This window comes from Nannospalax galili, unplaced genomic scaffold (genome assembly GCF_000622305.1).
Source record: "Nannospalax galili isolate Female #2095 unplaced genomic scaffold, S.galili_v1.0 scaffold114, whole genome shotgun sequence".
Taxonomy (NCBI): Eukaryota; Metazoa; Chordata; class Mammalia; order Rodentia; family Spalacidae; genus Nannospalax; species Nannospalax galili.
In genome coordinates this window covers 2,053,451-2,073,969 of record NW_008336930.1, presented here as the reverse complement: position 1 = coordinate 2,073,969, position 20,519 = coordinate 2,053,451, and the positions used below count along the sequence as shown (strand labels likewise).

Here is a 20,519-nt window from a genome sequence, read left to right as displayed (position 1 = left end):
AAGTGGGAAGGACTGCTGCCCTGCTACCTCCACCCAACATTTAAAATGCTGTCTGAGACAGATGACATTCATCGCTTTTAGCCATTGCCTACCATTTATAACAAAGTTGTTATTTTTAAAACAAAACTTTGTTTTTGAAATTGTGGTTTTGGCCAAATGCTAGGGGAATTCCTTCATAAATCATTCATGTCTCTCCCCTCTGAGTGAAAACACAGTTTGGTCAGTCACTGCTCAAGTTATTTCAAACTCCAGTCCCAGCCTTGACTGTTGCTTTTTGATCACTTCTCCGCACATCCCTCAACTCTAATCCCTCTCTATCAAGGCCAGTTCCCCCAAATCTGACCCCTGTCCGTACTCTCTAGGTTTTCTAAGAGCTGTCAAATCCTCCAGTGTTCTCTAGCTCAGTGATCTTCAAAAGTCTTCAAAACTGTGTAAAAATGCACTTGAGTCATGAAAGAACATGTTCAAATTTTGTTCATATTTTAGTTATGTTGTTTAAAATCTTACCTTTCACATGCAACTCTCATAAAGCACATTAACTGCTCAATAGTGAACATATAAATATGGATTTTTTAGCTAACTAAATATATTCATGTTTTTATAGTCAAGTACATACCATTAGACACACATAGACATAAAATGTGATCCTTCTGGCGTAGTACATAGCTATAAAACCACTACTCAGGAAAGTGAGGCAGGGAGATAAACTTTAAGTCAGCCTGGGTTCATAGCAATACCCCATCTATAGAATCTAAAATGTTCCTTTGATTCAGTAATGTTCTATGCATCCTTCAGAACTCAGTTCCAATTGTCCTTCCCTTGGACATCTCCTCTTCCAGCATCTCTAGTCACATCTAGTTATAGAGCATCACACCAAAAGGAGTAATGTGGTCCTCTCTTACCCTGTCAGTCTCCCCATAGAGACATGGGGTCCAGGAGGGTGAGGGAAACATTGCCTGTCTCTGGAAGGCTGGCATCTTCTCCTGCTTTAGGTTACCGCTGACCATCTTCTCCTGTCTTTGCTGACTACCTCTGCTCATGATGTACTTTGCTTCCATTCTTTCATTTCTTTTCTCTGCCACACTTTTCCCAGTCAACAGTTACCACATGGACTTGTTTCTTGCCCGATAACCTCCCAGGATACATACTCCATAACTACCGGGCCCCAGTCTCCCTGGCCTCTACTGGACCTCTCAGTCCCTAGCAAACAATCATGTTCAATAGCTATTGGTTGAACAAGCAAGTCTTATTGTCTTCTCTTTTCCTTAGATTATTTTTAGCTGGTAAGTGAGGTAATGATCAACAAGAACAAGCAAGGGAGTACAGACACTTGGATAGTTCCTACTGAAAGGTTAGACCCTGAAAATCTTCCCTCAATTCTCTAAGGAGATCCTCCTGCAGACACTTTCCTCAAAGCTAAGCTGACAGAGGGCGATTTGGCCTCTTCTTTCTAGAGGAAGGGCTGATAAGGGAGGGGCTGGTCAAAGAGTTGTCCTGGGAAGAAAAGGGAAAGGGATGCAACACTGTTCCTGAGTAAAGATGAGACAGCAGAGCAGAACTCTAGGTCCTGTTCCACTCAGGAAGCCCACACTCTGGCTCAGTTAGGCAGTGAATGGCTGCTTCTTTCTATCTGGATGCATCTCACCCAACTTCAAGCTGTCCTCTTGCTACATAATCACTGTTGCACCCTGAAAGGTAAACAGTTTGAAAGGGCTGTTGTAGAATGACAGTGTTTAAAATAAATGTCCTGGAATGTGAAAACATCAGACACACAATGAACTTTCTAACAGATAGCATAGTAACATCAAGTGTCCAGTCATCAACCCCTCACACCTTTACCTCTTTTCTAGCCCCCCAAGGAAAGGAAGAACACATTTTATCAATCAACATACCACACAGGGCCGGCCACCGATGATATTGAATCCCAGGGAACCAGAGTCCCGATGAAGGACCAGAGTTAGGTTTTTGGTTTCTTCACCCTACAGGGAACAAATGAGTTCAAGTGTTGATTTGTAAGCAAGAAATTCAGGGGAGGGACTTGGGACTATTGAGCTAATCACTTTATAAAAATTTTTTAAATTATTTATTTAATAACCACATACTTAGAAGAAGCATTTCATTACAACAGCATCGACATATTCAATAACAAATTTCCTGAGCTAAGATGCAACTCTTTCAAAATTGGCAGTATATTTTTAGGTTTACAGTTGAATTATTACAGTTATACAATATTGTACTCAGTATAAACCCTATAAGTCATAAAATTAAATGAGGTTTTAACCTTTAAAAAAGATCTCCATTTCATTATGAAAATACAGTTTCATACAGAAAAATTCATTTTTAAGGCAGTTGACATTAAGATACTTGCACAAGCATTTCTAATCTCTATATATCTGATTATTACTAGTCACAGTCGGTTACTTTCTGAGCTCCTTGGCATCTGAGCATGGATATAAAGTCATCAGGTAGATTTCAATGGTAATGTTTTTCACATCTACTAATTATTAATGAGTAAATTTTTATGCTTTGAAGAATCACTATTTTTTATCATTTAAAAAATTTTTTAATAACTACATGATTAGAAGAAGCATTTCATTACAGCTTTAACATACTCAGTAACATACTCCAGAGCAAGAGTACATCTCTTTCACAAGTGGCTGTAAGTTTCTAGGTTCACGGTTGAATCAATACAGTTATATAATGTTGAATTCAGTATAAGCCCTGTAAGACATTAAACTGAATGAGTTTTTAACCTTTAAAAAAGATCTCAATTTCATTTTAGAATATACTGTTCCTTGCAGAAGACTCATTATTTTTGCTACTAACACTACTCTCTTAAGAGTCCATATGTATAGCTAAAGGCTACATAGTGAGCAACAACGCCAGATAGGAGATACCTTCTTTTGAGTTGTTGGCCACAGTGGCCAAAGGGACTCTCAGATAGTAACCCAGCATAGAACTGGGAAAATGAACAGCAGACACCAATCTTATCTAAAGGAATATTGACAACTGATTGCTGCTAGATGAGGAACAGCTGACTCTCCTAAAACAAACACCTCTAGATAGGCTGACTAGAACCACCAGAAGGGCAAGTAGTGGGGAATGGCTGGGGGTGCCGATAACACAGCAGACAGTAACAGGGATATCAGAGTATAAGGGCTCTAGTGGCGGGGGGGGGGGGTATGGGGGGGGGCTATCTGAAGTGGGTGTATAGTTGAATAGGGTGGGTTGGGGTGTTTTGTGTGATATACACACACAAAAAAAATCAACAAATTTTAAAAAAATGTATTATGTTTGAGGAGGAAGCATGGAAATTTACAACATGCTAGTTAGTAGAGGTGATAAACATTACTATTGAAATCTACCCAATGACTTTATAGACATACACAGGCGCCAAGGATCCAAGTGCAACCGATTATGACTAGTAATAATTAGATACATACAGATTAGAGATGCATGGGCCAATATATCACTTTATAAATTTTTATCTCTTGAAAAGTTTAACAGAGAAAACTTCTAGAACATTATTTGAAATTCAGCCCTGACTTTAGGGTACTACAAACATGTCTGGATACCAACTAGGCCTGGGATGACCAGAGAAGAATGTGTGGAGGTGTCCAGACAGGCCCCCGAGCATTTGTTATCAATGACTCCTTGGTCTGCAAATGCAGTCTTCTTTTGAGTGGCCCGCTGGACGCTGACTGTCTAGACAGCCACTCTATTTGTTTCTCCACCTTTGTCAACGGTGGCATTCATGTCATGTCACAAGAGGGTCAAATGGCAATCCTCTCGGAAGTGTGAGCACATGCAATGGCCGTCAATAGTCATTTCTGTTGGGAGACTTGGGGAGAAAAGAGTGTGTAGGAAATTATCAGATGCAAAACGTGGAGGGAAAACAGAAAACCCTGAATCATACTGCGAAACACGAGGGGTAATTTTCGCAGGGCTGTTGTGTATGAAACACAGAGCTGCCTGGCAAAGGACATGCTGGGGAGGGTTGGTCGGCATGACACCCTTTAAATGCAATAAGCAGAAGTCACCCAGGCAGGTCACTCAGATAGTCAGAAGGGACAGAGCTGCCAGGTACCTCAGCTAACACTCTCAAGTGCTAGGTAGGGAGTAAAAATAGATGTATGCTCACACACAAACTGTCACTTTACGTCATGTGATGTACACATTAAGTGCACTAAACATACCTTTAAAATGCTTCCAGTTATATGAACAGGACATACAAACCTAACATGCACTGACTATAAACTTCCATTTGCTTCTCTTATATTTTCATGCTTAAACGTGGCATTATTTAAAAGCATATTTTTAATTTTTTTTTTGAGACATGGTCTCCTATAGCCCCAGCTGGCCTAGAACTCACAATGTAGACCAGTCTGGACTCAACCTCACAGAAATCTGCCTGCTTCTTCCTACAGAGTATTGAGATTAAAGGTATGTACCACCATACCTTTATTATTTATTTTTAATAATATTTTAATTTACTCTTTGAAAATTTCATACAAGTATAGAATATATTTTTATTTCACCCACCTCCCCCCTGCCTACTACCTCCCTCCAACTCCCCAGGGGACCCACCAACCTGTCTCCCTCCAGACTTCATGTCTTCTTTCTTATTATGATTATTGTTACTAATAACAGACCCCCCACCTCTGATTTCATTTAGTGCTGACTCTGAGCGATTGGGTGTGAGATCACCCACTGAAGCATGAGCAAACTACCAGTGGCCACATTGCCAACAGAAAGTGACTCTCCTTCTTCAGCCGCCATCAACTGTCAATAGCTCCACAGCTATGGCTGGGGCCTCAGGAGCTCCTCCCCTCCATGCTGGAAGTTTGACTGGCTTGATCTTGTGCAGCCTGTGGTTGCCTGTCCAAGACCTGATTTATTTCTTAATATGATGTTACAAAACACTGATGTTACAGAGGTCATTATAGAAGAGATTTTATTCTGATATTTACTGTCTCGTAGTCAAACCTAGTCTTTTTCTAGTGAAATAAATGCTAACATTTGAGAAATACAACTACAAATACAAATCCAGCTGGCACTGGAAAGCGCTATTGGGTTTGTAATGTTTTTAGGATTTTGAAGGCCCTGCTTTATTTATTGCTGTAGTTGTCAATGTGGGACTCTGTTTCTATAAGTGGCCAGAACATTCCCCAACAACCCTCCCAATTATGAAAGACTAGTGTGGCTCACAATGTACCATAATCTTCATGATTAAAGTCCCTCACAACCATAGCTCATTTTCATGACTAGTTAGTACATGAAAAAATTAAAAACATTCAAGGGATGAAAGATGACTCCAGGGTTAAAAGCACTTGCAACTATTCCAGAGGACCAAAGTTTAGGTCCCAGAACCCATATCAGGTAGCTCATAACTGCCTATAACTCCAGCTCTAGGGGATCTGATACCCACTTCTGGCCTCTGTGGGTACCTACACACACAGCATACACAGACAGAGACACAGACACATAAATATAAATAAAAATAAATCTTTAAATAGTTCTTTTCAAGCTGGGCATGGTGGCACACTCCTGTAGTCCCAGTATTTGGGAGGCAGAAGCTGGCAGATCTCTGTGAGTTCAAGGCCAGCCTGGTCTACATAGTGAGTTCCAGGACAGCTGGGGCTACAGGGAGATCCTGCTTCAAAATAAGTAAAAAAAAAAAAAAAAAAAAAATTTCTTTTAAAAAACTTACAAGGGGTAAAAAAAAAAAAAAAAAAAAAAAAAAAAAAAAATTCTCTTCAAAAACTTCACAGGAGCTTAAACATTAATTACAAAATACCTCTAAATGTTTAAAAAGTCAATTCAGAACAGGTGTAGTGGCATACTACAATAACCCTGTCATTCAGGAAGCAGAGGCAGGAGCATTGCCACAAATTAAAGGCCAGGCTGATTTTTATACCATGAGTTCAAGGCCAGTTAAGGCTACATAGTGAACAAGATCCTGTCTCAAAACAAACAAACAAAAAAACTGAAAAAGAAAATCATTTGAAAGAGGTATTCAATTTTTGGTGACAGAATTAAACGTTCTATAAAAGCAATAGTCATTTCTGAAGGATCATTTACTCCACATATAGAACAGGAAACTGAAATAGAAAAGGGAAAATCAGCTGCACCAGTCTGTTCTGCCTTAATAAAAACCAGCAGAGCCTCTTTAATGACAGTCTATTTCATTGGTTTTTAACAAAATGTCCATTAAACAGCAACACCATCCAAAGCATCAACAAATGTTACCAATCTCTGTAACTAATTTGAAAGATGATAAAGGCAAGGACTTTCACTGATGTCACAGAATAAAAATTCAGAATCCACCTGGTAACTTTGAGACATAAACACCAGGACTCAAATGGAAACAGCCTTCAGTTTTCTGTATTTACACTGGAAATTTACTAAGTCCATTTCTTACTATGCTATCATTGAGGGGTGAAAAAGTTAGCAACACATGAGAATTTGAGCAAGCTATCTTACATATCTTACATGCCTGGCTTTCATAACAATCAGTGATAGAAACTGTACAGTTACACACTAATCCAAGGCAGATGGTTTTGCTTTGACAATCTCAAATGTTGTACAAAGAAGAACGTACAATCAAATGAACACAAAGATTGATTTAAAATCTGTGTGATAATCATGAAGGGAGAGGAAATGAAAAGAGGGAGAGAGGTGGGGAAGGGAGCAAGCTAGGAACGGGAGGGGAGGGGGAAAGGAGAGAAGAGGGGAGCAGAAGGAAGACAGAAGTGGGAAAGAAGGAGGAGGGAAGGGAAGGGGAGAGAAGAGGGAAGGGAGGAGGAAAGGAAGGAGGGAAGGAAAGAGAGAGGGACAAAAAGCAAAGAATTTTATTACACTGCATTACCAATGGTAACAGCTAGTGTGCTGCTTGCTATGTGTCAGAAACTATACTGAACACTTGTGCACTTTATTTCATCTTATAGTAGCCTTATAAATTGACAGTCTCTATCCTCTTGATGCAGATAGAAGACTGTCCCAAAGTTGTCGCTTACCAATGAGCTAGTAGAAGGCTGAGCTGGCATTTAGCTCAATACCCTCTAATTCTAGACTTTAGTTCATCTTCTATACTTGTTTTTTTCAGTGTAGAATGTAGATAATTCTTTGTAGGCTGTAACATCTAGCCCTGTTACAGCTTACAGAAGCTTCAAACTGGAAAGTTCCATGGAGGAATTCATTTGTAGAAAGGCTTGCCCAGGAGACCATTATCAAAAGAAAAGTTCTGTTTTAATTAAATTATCTACCTCCAAAAGATGTAATCTGAGTTTCCCAGAGACACGGCTTTGAGCATCTCTGGAGGGACCAATAAGGCCATGCCAGAAACACAGTATTCTTAGCCCAACAGCAGCTTGCAAAGAACCTTTCCCAACAATCAAGTTGATCTCTACACTTCCTGGCCAGAGGCAGTAACTAGAAAGCAAGAATGATGCTTTACAGCCACCTTGAACTAGTCTGCTGCCCAGGAAGGCTGAACTCTGGCTTCAGGGAAGAGTCACATCAGTAAATCCATGTATGGAGATTCAGCAGGGATGCTGGAAGGACCAAGATAAAGTTTCCCGTCTAATTACCAAAGGCATGTTCTACAGTCTCCCCACGAGCTTCATTCTGCTCTTTCCTTTCTACTGCCTTCTCCCCCAACAAAACCTTCACTTCTTCAGTTTTCCAGACAAAATACTAATAGTTTATTTTAAAAACAAGACAGCCATACAATACATTTTATATGCTAACATTAATCTCTGAATAATTGTGTAGCCTGTTCCTAGATTCAAAATGCTTCAGGTTGATGTGTGTAGAAGTGATTCCAATTCAATTACATTCCACTGGCTAAAGAGAGATACATGGGCAATGGGCAAAGGCTCTCACCTATGCTGCTTTCCTGATGATTCACACCATGATAACTGTGCTATCTTTCATTTAAAATAATATTTAACCACTACTCTAGAATTCTGGCTAGTTTATTACAGCCCATGCTATTCCATTTTCCCCAAAATTCAATGTAGTGAAACAGAAGAGGGAAATGGGTCCTACTTTATGTGAACAGCCAATTAACCAGCACATTTGCCTCTCAAGGCAGGCATGATGTCAACATTCTAAATGTGGAGAAATTGAGGTTCAGAGAAAATGACACACTGGTTCAAGATCACAAAGGAGCAAAACAGGAGTACAGAGGCTGGATCTCAGGTCTGTATGACTCTCTGAGGGATGATGACAAATATTTGTACCCTATCCTCAATTCATCTGCTTTAAAGCCTGAAAGAGTACACCAAGTATGTGTCCAATCTGTCACCTGTAGGATGTGTGCCTCCTTAGGAGTGCTATGAATCCAGCCCAACACATTTGTAGATGATACCACACAACAAGTAAAAAGTTTAGACACTTCTGGATTGTATGGCAAAACTGTTTTATATTTAGAGTTTAAAAAGGATACCAGATTTTATAATAACTGCAATGACTGAGAATGTTTACTAGTATGATTTGGTGAATCAATAGCACAAGCGATAAGAGCTTCCACTTAAGTATCAGGAGGTCATTTTCTTTATCCACATAATGGGTATAATAGTTACTTTGCATGTCACGTGGCAACAGATGAGACAGGTAATACGGATACATATGTGTCTAAGGGCAGTGGCTAGTAACAAGTTCTCAAAACATGACCAAGACTGGATGCTGAGATGAACCAGGCTCAGCACTAGAGAGGGGATGCTATTTAATCCATCAATCACTCTTTTGTCAAATCCATGCTATGGAGAATATCTTAGTCAATCTTGTAAGCTTGGGAGAACTGGGGCATAAAATAAGAAAGATTTTTATTCTTTGATGTATCTCTCTTTATTTTTCCAAGACTAGAAAAAATTCTAGAACACTGCTAGAAGAAATATCAGGTAGACACATTTAATACTGGAGGGAGAAGACATGCTGAGAAAAACAGGGAGAGCTCGGCTCAGGCTTGGCGCAAAGCATAGATGAGACAGGCAGATGACAAAGTAAGTGTGGGCCAGCAGAATGGGAATGGGACACATGACGAAGCCAGGCTGGGAAGGCGCTGGTCCTGGGAGCAAAGGGGATAGGAAGCAGACTCCACCTACCCAGGGACAGAGAAACATCAAGCCCCAGAAACCATGAGTTTGGCTATGAACTGTGGAGGGAGAAGAGAGAGGGAAGGGTGCTTAGGGGTGGCTGCACACTCTGCATGGTGCTGGACCACGTATCTTGGGGTTGGGAAAAATAGAAAAGAAGCAAGAGAAGAAAATCAACAGCAAGTATAAATGAGGCGAAGCCTCCTCGGGAGCCTTGCCTTCAGCCGTCCTTCTCTGTAACACTCCTCCCTTGGAGGAGTCTTCGGGACCTATTAGGCAAAGGAACACTGCCCAGGGGCCCAGAGCGGGGGTAGAAAAGGAAAAGGAAAAGAAGTCATATTGTGTAAATCAGTGATGTATCTATTACTTGTAGCTTGGCAGGGAGTTCTTCCATCATATTAACCCCACATCCTAGAACTCTATCCAAGGAGATGGCTGGGCCCTTAGTGTGATATACATCTTGGGAGAGGCTTACATCTTTCGGATGGAGAAATGGCAGAGACAGGTTGACTCTAGACAAAGAGATGTGGCTATGGAGACTTAAACAAGGTCTTGAACCACCCAAAGGATCCAGGCCAGCAAGTCATAAGCAAAAATCGAAGTTCACAGCTCAGGAACATAAAGATGATTTTGCTTAAAAGACACTTTGCTACCATCTTCAAACACGGCCCTGGTGAGTCATCTGAAACATAAACTGCTCAGCTTTCAATTCTACATCCAGCTATTTAAGAACTGGGGAAGAGAAGAAATGTCACATGGAAATCACAGAATGAATATACTGTCATCAGCCTTTCAATGACATTTCACCCATGCCTTTTCACTTAAAGGCAGGCCACATATATGAGTGGTTCCATGAGATGGTATGCCCTAGTGTCACCATAGCCTTCTGAATCTATGTAAATATAAATAGACTTGATGGTATTTGCATGTGACAAAATGTCTATCTATGCATTTCTCAAAACATATCTTCACCGTTAGGTGATGTGTGGCTCTACTTTGTCTGAAAGACCTTCTTGTAAGGTCTGCTCTTTCAGTTTTGCTTTTCAAGCACTGGAGAGTATGAACTGTCCTCTAGGGGCCAATCTGTTTGCATTTCCAGTCCTTCTATGTCACTCTTCTCCAGCCTCAGAAGCTTGGCTGCCAACCATTTCTAATCAGTGTGGCTCTTCCAGCTTCCATTCCTTCCACTGTCACTGCAGACTCTTTCTGAAACTCTTTTTGCCCAGTGACAGCTGTTTCCTGCTCATTGTGGCTATGGGCTCCCAGGAGGGAACGGGCCACACTGGAAAGTTGCCCAGTGGGTTTAGGGAAATGGAACTGACCAACCTCCAGGCTGTCTGGGGTGACAGGACACCTCTTGGCCTCAGATTACCAAAGCTCCCTGAGGCTCACACAGCTGGGAAACAGCCCATCTGTTGACTAGTGACATAAAAGTGCTGTATATGTGGTTGTCGCCAAGCAAAAAATGTGCAGAGTTGGGGATTGGAGGAACCAGGAGGCTGAGTAGTCTGCCAGCATTTCTGTAAGGAAGAGCTAAGAATGTCTTCAGCCCTTCACTCACAGATTTGTCCTCTTTGTAGTTCAAACTTGGCCATTCTTCATGAAGCAGCACAGACTCAGCCCTCCCAGTAATCAAACTCCAGTTGAAAGAAAGAATTCTGGGAGGAATAACAGAAGGGAACACTGTGAGACTGAGACTGAAAAGAGTCGTGGAGATTATACTTGAAAATAAGTATGGGGGCTGTAGAGGTGGTTCACCAGTTAAGAGCACTGGCTGCTCTTATAAAGGATGCAGGTTCAATTCCCAGCACCCACATGGTGGCTAACAACCATCCATAACTCCAGTTCCAGGGGAATCCAATGCCCTCTTCTGGACCTCCGTGGGCATTGCATGACACGGGTGCACTTATATACATGCAGGCAATACACTCATACACATAAAATAAAAATAATAAAATAATTTTTAAAAAAGGAAATAAGTTTCAATTCAAAAAAGACAGGGTATAGGACCAAGGGTGGGATGCCTGGCTCACCGAGCTAGGTGGAGAGAGATTAGAAAGAGATGAAAGGCCCAGGGAAAGCAGGTAGAAGGACCAAGAAATGGCTTTTGTAGAGCTAGAAGATCTGCAAAATCCTACTTCCATACCTGCAAGCCAAACGGCCTGTGTCTACAAGATAATGCAAGATAAATAATGATTTCTTGGTAATGCCCTACTCAAAGGCAAAAATTAGTTTGTCACATATTTAAACAGCCTACAAAATCCATGAGTTAATTCTGTGTTTCCATGATCTTGACTTCAGAACTGTATGTCTAATTTCTGCCACTGACTCATTTGCTTTTTTAGTGAATATCCATATGCAATGATTCACGGAAATAACAAAAAACAACACAAACCACCATCACCATCATAACCTCAAGTACGACAGCACCTTAATGTGTCCATAAAGGGTGTGCTATGCTGTGAATGTTTGAGTGCCCTCGATACTCATAGATTAGGGGGCTGGGGAGATGGCTTAGGTTGTCAAGTGCTTGCACTGCAAGTACAAGGACCTGAGTTTAATTCCCAGAACCCACTTGAAAAAAAGCCAGAAGTAGTGTTATGTGCTCATAATCTCAGTTCTGGGGATGTGGAAATAGGCAGTTCACTGGGGCTCAACAAGTTACAGAGCAAATTCCAGGGGCAGTGAAAGACCTTGTCTCAAGAATCAAGGTGGATAGCACCTGAGGAATGATATTCCAGGTTTCCAGGTTCCTCTGGCCTATTCTCATTCTCTCTCTCTCTCTCTCTCTCTCTCTCTCTCTCTCTCTCTCAAATGCATATGCCGAAATCCTAAATCTCAAGGTGATATTATCCTTGGGATAGAGAAGGTGTGTTGGAATGTGATTAGGAATTACCATCCTCATAAGAGGCCCCAGGGGCCCCTTATCCCTTTTGCCATACTCATGAAGAGTAAATTCTGTTTACTATCCACTTAGTTCATGGCACTTTGTTAGAGCAGCTCAAATGGACTAAGACAGGGTAGTTAAAATTTGTGAAATCTTGTGTTTAACAGGGTGAACTCTCTGCTAAGGACTCATCCTGGGGATGTGGTTGCTGCAGGCCACACTCACACCAGTGTTACACACGGCCCATCTATTTGCTATTTTCTTTACAAGAGCAATCATTTCGTTACACCCGTCCCCTTCTTATTGGACCCAGCTTATTGGGACATCATTATTCAGGGGAGACAATGGTGACCTCACAACTAAAAGGCCTGAGTGAGTGAAGAACAGTAAGAGTCAGCTGTGTTTTCAGTTCATGACTGGGTATCTGACTGCTCCCTGAGGCTAAAGATGCTCACTTTTGACTTTGTACCAATGGTGCCCACCAGAGTGCCTGATAATCAACATACAAGGATATGTGGAACTGAACAGCGGGACACATTTGGAGGGATTTCATTTACTTCCCACCACAAACCTCGCTTAAAATAACTTAGATAAAAAATAAAGGAAATTACGTACTATTTCATCCTGGATACTGTCTCTGTATTTCTTATTTCTTTTCCCTAATATCTTTGATGGTCAAGATCTGCTTTGGTTTGTAGTCTCTGTACTTCACACAGGATCTGTGAACATGGGAATTGTGCCAAGGGAAGGGCACCATGGGCTGGAAACCAAGGGATGAACCACAAGGAGCCAGAGGAGCCTGCTGGGCAGGTACTTCCCTGTCTGGACCCTGTTTCTCTGTCTGCAGTAGAGAGTGACAGACCGTAGGGAAGAGTACCTTCCTCCCAGGGTCTCCCTGAAGATGAACTAGGAGATGACATTCACACTCCTACTCCACATGGTGCTAGACACAGATGACAACAGTCCTTCAGAGTCTGTCTGAGTCTTCGGGGGAATGCTAGATTCAAACCCAAGTTTTGCACTTCGAATCTAACTTCTGGATTTACTCAAGCTGATTTGTTGATTTAGAATGTGTCTGGATTGTTGTTTATTGGAGTGTGTGTGTGTGTGTGTGTGTGTGTGTGTGTGTGTGTATGCATGTGGAGGCCAAAGGTTGATGTCAGGTGTCTTCTTTAATCAGTCTTCACTATATTTTATTATTTATTTTTATTTTATGTGTATGAATGGTTTTGCCTGCTTGTGTATATAAGTGTACCATGTCCTGCAATGCCCATGGAGGCCAGAAGAGGGTGTTGGAGCCCCTAGAACTGGAGTTATTGATGCTTGTTAGTTGCTATGTGGGTCCTGGGAACTGAACCTGGGTCAAAAGCAGCCAGTGCTCTTAACATCTGAGCCATTTCTCCAGCCCTTATATTTTTAAAAAATATTTTATTTATTTATTTTTATGTGTATGCGTGTATTGCCTGCATGTAGGTAAGTGCACCCGTGTTGTGCAATACCTGCGGAAGACAGACGAGGCTGTCGAATCCCCTGGAACTGGAGTTACAGAGAGCTGTTAGCTGCCATGTGGGTGCTGGGATTCGAACTCAGGTCTTCTGCAAGAACAACCAGTGTTCTTAACTGTTGAGCTATCTCTCTAGGCCTAGCCCTTATATTTTTGAGGCAGAGTCTGTAACTGAATCTGGAGCTGACTGATCCAGCTAAGCCAGTTGGCCAGCAAGTAACAGAGATCCTCTTGTTTCTGACTCCCCAGTGCTGGGATTTCAGGCATGTGCTGCAGTGCTCATCTTTCTACATGGGTTTTGGGGTTCCAAATTCAGGCCCTCGTGTTTGCATGGCAAGCACCTTACCAACTGAACTATCTCCATAGCCTCTGACTTTAAAAAATTTATGATTCCTCCATGAAAAAGAGAAAAAAAGAAGTCTACTTAATGAAGATAATACCTGAGAAGGTAAGATATGTACAGGCACAGTACACCCGAGGGTGTTAGCAACCAGTGGAACTAAGTGGATCCTTTTCTTTCCTTTTAAGCACCCTGGCTTACATCTAGTGAAAATTACTGGACACACAGTCTTATTTATCAAAGACTTTGCCGGAAAGGCAAGCATCACTTCTGAACACAGAAAGAACCATTTACAGATAAATCTTAGCAAAACTCCCAACTCCAGCCATCCAGTTACACTCATTTAATTCAGCATAGTTATAACATATCTGTAAACCAAATCCTAACCTTCTTTATAAATCACTGCAATGAAATCCAAGTGACAGCCTGCAATTCATTAGTTGAAGAAGACTGTTTTGTTAGATATACTTTGAGATGGCTATTTGCTAACACTTGTCAGAAACAAAGAACACCCAACAGTAAACACTAGATAGATATATTTCAAAGTCTTCACACATATGGAATACCTTTTGATATGATTGTGTATTGAATTCACTTATCTCCAGTTCTAAATGGACAAAGAAGTTTCAGAGATTTGGGGGCTTTAAGCAATCTGATCTGCGTGGATCTCAGGGAAGAAAAACAATGTCTCACATGAACCTGGAAACAATTTTGTTAACTGGGGTGGAGGGACAACACAGAAACAGTCACTCTTACTGTAACACAGCCCACTTTTCTAAGCAACCCAAAAGGTTTTGCTGGCTGACAAGAATATCCTTTCAATCTTCAATTCACCTAAAACATTTACCAAGAGCTTACAGGGCTCATGGCAATGGCTCTAAGAGGGAGGACACAGCCCTGAATAGGTTAGACTCCTTCAATTACTGAGTTATAATTGGGGTGAATGTCATGAAATAAGGGAAAGTCTGGAGCTACCAGATGTCATCTGTGAGATCTGTGAAGCCTAGCTTCTTGAGGTAGTGATACTGGACCCAAGATTCAAAGGATAGAAAGCAAGTTGTCTATAAGGAACAAACCTAAGTGTAGACAGAAAGGCCAGGGGCAAGAGAAGTGGAAAATATGCAGGTTGCCTTGCAAAGAATGTTTCAAAAGACTGTTCCACATAGAGAAAAGAGCAGGTACAAACGCCCAGAGGCAAGAAAGAGCTTAGGGACTTACCAACATATCCCCCAGAAACCAGTGAAGCTGGTAGCAGAGAAGGAAAGGTAGAACACTGGCAGGTGGAGGCAGCAGGAGACAGACTTTGCTGGACTCTGTCCCCATTCCCACCCATGGTAAACAAGGTGGCAGAGAAGGGTTTAGGAAAGAGGAGGGAGTCAGACTTCACTTCTAAGAAGGTATTATCCAATACATACATGGATACATATATATGTATATGTATCCATATATGTATCCGTATATGTATCCAATATATATGTATATGTATCCATGTATGTATCTGTATATGTAGCCAATATATATGTATATGTATCCATATATATGTGTATGTATATATGTATCTCTACATATATATATAGAGAGAGAGGAACAGAGTGGTTCAAGCAAGAGATGATGGCGGTTGAAACAAAGATCAGTTTTGCTCTCAACTTTGGAGTATCGGCAGATAGTGCTGACTACCACAGCTTGGGCAGTGCTGCTCCAAGGTGTGTGGTTGCTAGGGGCACTGCCATATTTTCCCCACCACTACCACACACTCACGAGAATTAGCCAGTGCAAAATATTAACTGTTCTGAGACTGAGAACACTGGGATGGTCTGAAATACCCAGAGAAGGGTGAATCGATGGAAGACTTGTTCAGCAGGTAAGCTGCCCTAGAGCCCAGGACTGGCTGGACATGGGAGGGCCGAGCAGCAGAAGGTACAAGGGTGAGCCTCAAGTTTCCCAGTGATTCTTAAGTTTTGCTGCAATTTTCTCCTTTCCCAGGAAGCAAAACAAATGTGCTTGGAATACTTCTGCTCTTAGAAACTGATGGGTCAGTCCAGGTGGGAAACTGAGGCTGGGAGCAAATCACTTTAACTGCAGCGTGACATTTACTGCCAGGCCTGCTGCAATGAGATGTGGCCTCAGGTAAATCAGCTTATCTTTCTAGGCCATTGTTGCCTGTCCTTTAACTGTTGCTGATGTGGGTTTTAAAATATTATCCTGCTCTTAAAATGGTTACGAAGAAATGTTTTGACAGTAATCAGAAGGCTAGGAAGGTAACTTAGTGGTAGAGCACTTGCATAGCAAGTAAAAGGCTCCGGACTCCACCTCTAACACTGAGCAGGGCAGGAAAACAAAAACAAAAACATTAAATAGGGCTTGGATGTAGGTCAGTGGTAGAGTACTTGCCTAGCAAGAACAAGGCTCTGGGTTCAGTCCCCAGGACTAGAAAACAAAGAAACAACTGTCAGTAAAATCATCACTGTGGGGAGCAGACCAAGGTATACTTCACCTATGTGTGTATGTGAACTTAACCAGCTCTGCAGCTCCTCAAATAAGCAGCCCCACTGAGGTATTCTTGAGAAACCCAGCATCAGAGGCCTCATTGCCAGACTTACTGGGACTAGAATGTCAGGAGAGTGAGACTGGGGAATGTGATTCCTATCATACTAAGACCTGAGAGGCACTGATCACATTTTAAACAGAGAGAACCATGTGGATACCAGTCCAGCCAAACCCTAGGTACTCAGGTTGTGTCAAGGAACTGAAGTTGCTGGGTGAAGACAGCGTGAAGAACGCCAGATCCTTTACGATGCAAGTCTTAGGCATGGGAGACCTACTGTTTCTTACCTACTTCAGCTTGTAATAGAGAAACATTAGGACTTAGCCAAAAATGAAATAAAATATTTCCAAAGAGTTCCCAGGCAACCTAAATCCTTCTGCTTCTGGAACAGAAGAGCAAACAGCCCAGGAGAGCAGAGGCTCCAGTGGGAGGAAGGCTAACGCAGGAAAAACTGACCTTCTCAACAAAGGCCATAGATGGCTAACCTGGGGACAAGAGCAGCAAGCTTCCCTAAGATCCTAACTGAGGCTGACCAGGGGCTGAAGACAGAGAACCCATCTAGGGCAGCATTTGGACCAAGATGCCCTTGTTTGTCCCCAAGCCTGCCACAGAGGTTCATATAAGTCCTGAACAGGCCTCTGACTGCAGGATGGCATTTTCTCTGTCTGCTCAAAATTAACATCTTGTTCCTAAGCTCAATACTGCTGATTATCTGTCCTACTTACCCAGCAGAACTTTGAAAACATCCAGTTTTGATTCAAGTATGGTATTTTTGATTCTAAGAGAGCATTTACCCAAACATTCCAGAAAGAAAACAGAAAGGCAAGAAGAAATAATAAACTATCTCAACAATGAATGATGTATGAACTCGGAGGAGTGAATGGCTTATTTATAAATAAGCGTCACTTGTAAAATGACACAGGAAGCCCAGATGACAGCATAAACAAGAGAAACTTGGGAAAGCCTTTGCCCCAAGCCTGGCGCCTGATTGAAAAGCAGGCTCGATCCGCTGTTTGGGTGACTCACAGGCTCACACCAGTCCTTTGTGCACGCCTGTGCGGTCCTCCGTGAGACGCAGAGCTGTAAATATTTGCCCTTCAGCCCAGAGCTGGCCAGCTGTGGAGACTGCAGCTGACAGACAGGCCAGGGGCCAGGAAGGGGGTGAGGGGTGGAAAACTTGCAGGCCTGGTGTGCAGGCATGGAAGAGGGAGCAGGGAGGGGGTAGGGAGAACAGAATAGACTCAGGCCCCTGGGGCCCCCTTGGGCAAGCATGTTTCCTTCTCTGCCAGGCCATCTGGAGCAGGCAGCCAGAGTGGCAGCAGCAGGGCCCACACCCCTGACCAGGAAGCAGCAGCATCCAGCTGTTGGAAATGTGGCTTTTGCTAGGAGACAAACCAGTGGTTCTCAGGGTGATGCCTTCCAGAGGACATGGGACAAGATTGTTAGGGTATGGGAGTAATGTCTACTGGCATCTTGTAGGTTGAGGCCAGGAATGCTGTTCATTGTCCTAAAGAGTACTGGACAACCCCTGACAACAGAGATGCACAGGATAGCCCCTCACCCCCAACAACAAAGAGTTACCCAGCCCAGCCCCAAATGTCAACTCACACCTGACTCTCCCTAAATCCATTTGCTCTGGGAGGTAGAGCCTGAATCCAGGCCTTTTTCCTGAGTCACACTATGGGCTCTTGGACCGTTTATGTAAACGCCTGGGATCAGCTTCCTTATCTGGAAGGAGTAAACAGATAAAGGGTAAAGTACCACTGTTGTTGGCCCTTAACACAGAATAACAGATACTGGTGGCTATATTGAAAGACCACATAATTGGGTGGTTAAGAATAGGGGCTAGAGACACGTGGGATCAAAACCCACCTCTGAATCTTAAAACTGTGACCTGTGAGTGCCTCTCTGAGAACTTCAGTTTCTTCATCTACAAAATGGCAACGTTGTGCCTACGTTCCTTACTGAAAAAAATAAAATGACTGGTAAGAACTGAGCAGGGTAAGGCCCTCACTAGTGGAGGCTGATGTAATTACACAGATCAGGAGCCCAGGAGGATGGCTCAGGAGAAGTGTTTTAACAAAATTGTAGGTAACACGTGTTGAGCATGTAGTCTTAGTCAGGCACCCTGCCAAACCATTTCATGCATTCCCTCCGTTTTTTCACTAGAGGGAAACTAAGGCACCTATGGAGATTAAGCCATAAATCACCCAGCTGGTTAGCAATAAGCCAAGATCTGAAATCAGTTCTAACTTCATTAAGATTCACACTTATTGCTTTTCATTTGTTGGAGGTAAGGGGTCGTTTAATTCTTTCTCGGATGAATACTCCCAGAATGCCTGGCTGTGTTTTCCTTCTTTAAGTCTTCAGGAACCAGTTTCCAACTTTAGATGGGTTAAGCTGCTCGCTCAAGGTCAGCCAACGAGTTGGCAGGAAAACCCACGTTTGAATCCAGTCTTTACACTCGGGACCTCTCTCCGGGCATTCCTCTCAAGCTTTCCTACACTGGCCCTGGGTTCCCTGTATTCTTTTCGAACTGCAGAGGATTTGCGGATCCAGGTCACCATGCAAGTCACATCCACAAGGACCACAGTTTCTGATTTAAGAGATTATAAACAGCTTCCCAGGATCACCAGGCTGGTCTGTAAGGCAAAGCCCCTGTAAACAGTTGTGACTCTAGAGTAATTCTCCATCCCTACCTACGCTAGGATGTGGGGTTTCTTTTAGTGTTTGCAGACCCCGGGAAACTGCTATAGCTAGCTAGCTACCTTTGGCCCCGTTGCATCTTGCCTGTGGGGACCATATTTCCCAGCTCAGGCAAGTTAAGCGACTGGCACGGAGTGATGCAGCTGGCAAGCACTACAAGAAGACAGAGGCAGAGATGCTCCCAGGAAGATGGTAGTAGCATCCCTATACTCCAAGGACCAGAGCGGGGCCCTGGGTCCCCTAAGGAATCGGACCGGAGGGAGGTCGCGGAGGGCAGCGATCGCCTACCTTGCCGCCGGGCGGCTCGGCCACGCAGCGGCTGAGCGAGTCGAGGCGCGCGCTGTATTCGGTGAACTTCTTCTGGTAGCGCAGAGCGGTCATCTGCAGTTCGAGCTGCGCGGCGGCCAGCTGCGCCACCAGCGACTTCTCGCGCTTGCCGGCTCGCAGCGCCTCCTTCTTGAGCGCCTTGTGCAGCGCGCCCAGGCGGGCCTGCAGCGCGCCGTTGTGAGCCCGCAGCGATCGCGAGCAACAGTGGCCGCCCGCGCGCTGCTCGCCGTGGGTCAGCGGCAGCCCGCAACCCTCCTGGCAGCGGCCCACCGGTCGTGCGTCGCACGCATCGCGCATGTGGGCCTCCACGTCGCGCCGCAGCAGCAGCTGGCCGCAGCCCGCGTGGCGACAGCGCGCGGGCGCGAAGTCGCAGCGCTCCAGATGCTCGGGCAGCTCCTGCAGCTTGACTACCCGGCCGCAGCCCCGCGCCGCGTGCGCACACTTGATGTCCAGCTTGAGGATGAGGCGCTTGAGCGGCAGGACGTGGTTGAGCTCCTTGGCCGACAGGCGACCGCGACACCGCGCGGGGCAGCTGCCCTCCTGCACCACCCAGGGCAGCACACAGCCGGCGCAGAAGACGTGGCCGCACGGGGTGGTGAGCGGGTCCTCCAGGACCTTGTGGCACAGCGCGCATTTCAGATCCGGGTCCACCTCGCCGTCGAAGCGGTCTAGCTCGAAGCCCATGGTGGCGGCCGGGGCCCGGGGTCGCCGCCGGGCGACCGGCCGCCCCCTCCCTCCCTCCCTGCGAGGCGGCCCAGACACGCCGGCTGCGCCGCCCGCTCGCTAGCTGGCTCTCCCCGGACTGAGCCTAATTGCTCCAGACTTCCTCGGAAAATGCCCGAGGAACAGGACTCCTCGGGCCGTATTGGCCGTAGAACGAGCGCACTCATAGCCTGCCTCCGCACTCTCCAGACCTTTTCTGGGCCAAAAGGAGGAGACCGCGAGGCAGAAGAAGCGGAGGCCTGCCCGGGACGCCAGGTAGAACCCTCTTAGGGATCTCCTTTCGGATCTCAAGGAGGTTTCGGTATAGGCCACAAAACGCCAGCAGACAACATCTCCCTCAATTTGGACCTGCATCTGTGGCTTTCGCAGGGAGGAGCTTTTCCAGAGTC

The 20,519-nt window shown here is 44.1% G+C and overlaps 1 protein-coding gene across 1 annotated transcript in view; it reads right to left on the bottom strand.

Moving 5' to 3' along the window:
* The window catches only part of Pdzrn3 (PDZ domain containing ring finger 3), a 249,652-nt gene extending 229,446 nt beyond the window's left edge, over positions 1–20,206 (bottom strand). Inside the window, exons 1-2 of the mRNA XM_008831584.3 lie at positions 19,369–20,206; positions 1,893–1,979 (exon numbers count right to left, since the gene is read on the bottom strand). Of these exons, the coding sequence (XP_008829806.1) occupies positions 1,893–1,979; positions 19,369–20,091 (810 nt within the window). The 5' untranslated portion in view covers positions 20,092–20,206. The remainder of the gene's footprint in view (positions 1–1,892; positions 1,980–19,368) is intronic.
* Positions 20,207–20,519: the final 313 nt, after the last annotated feature.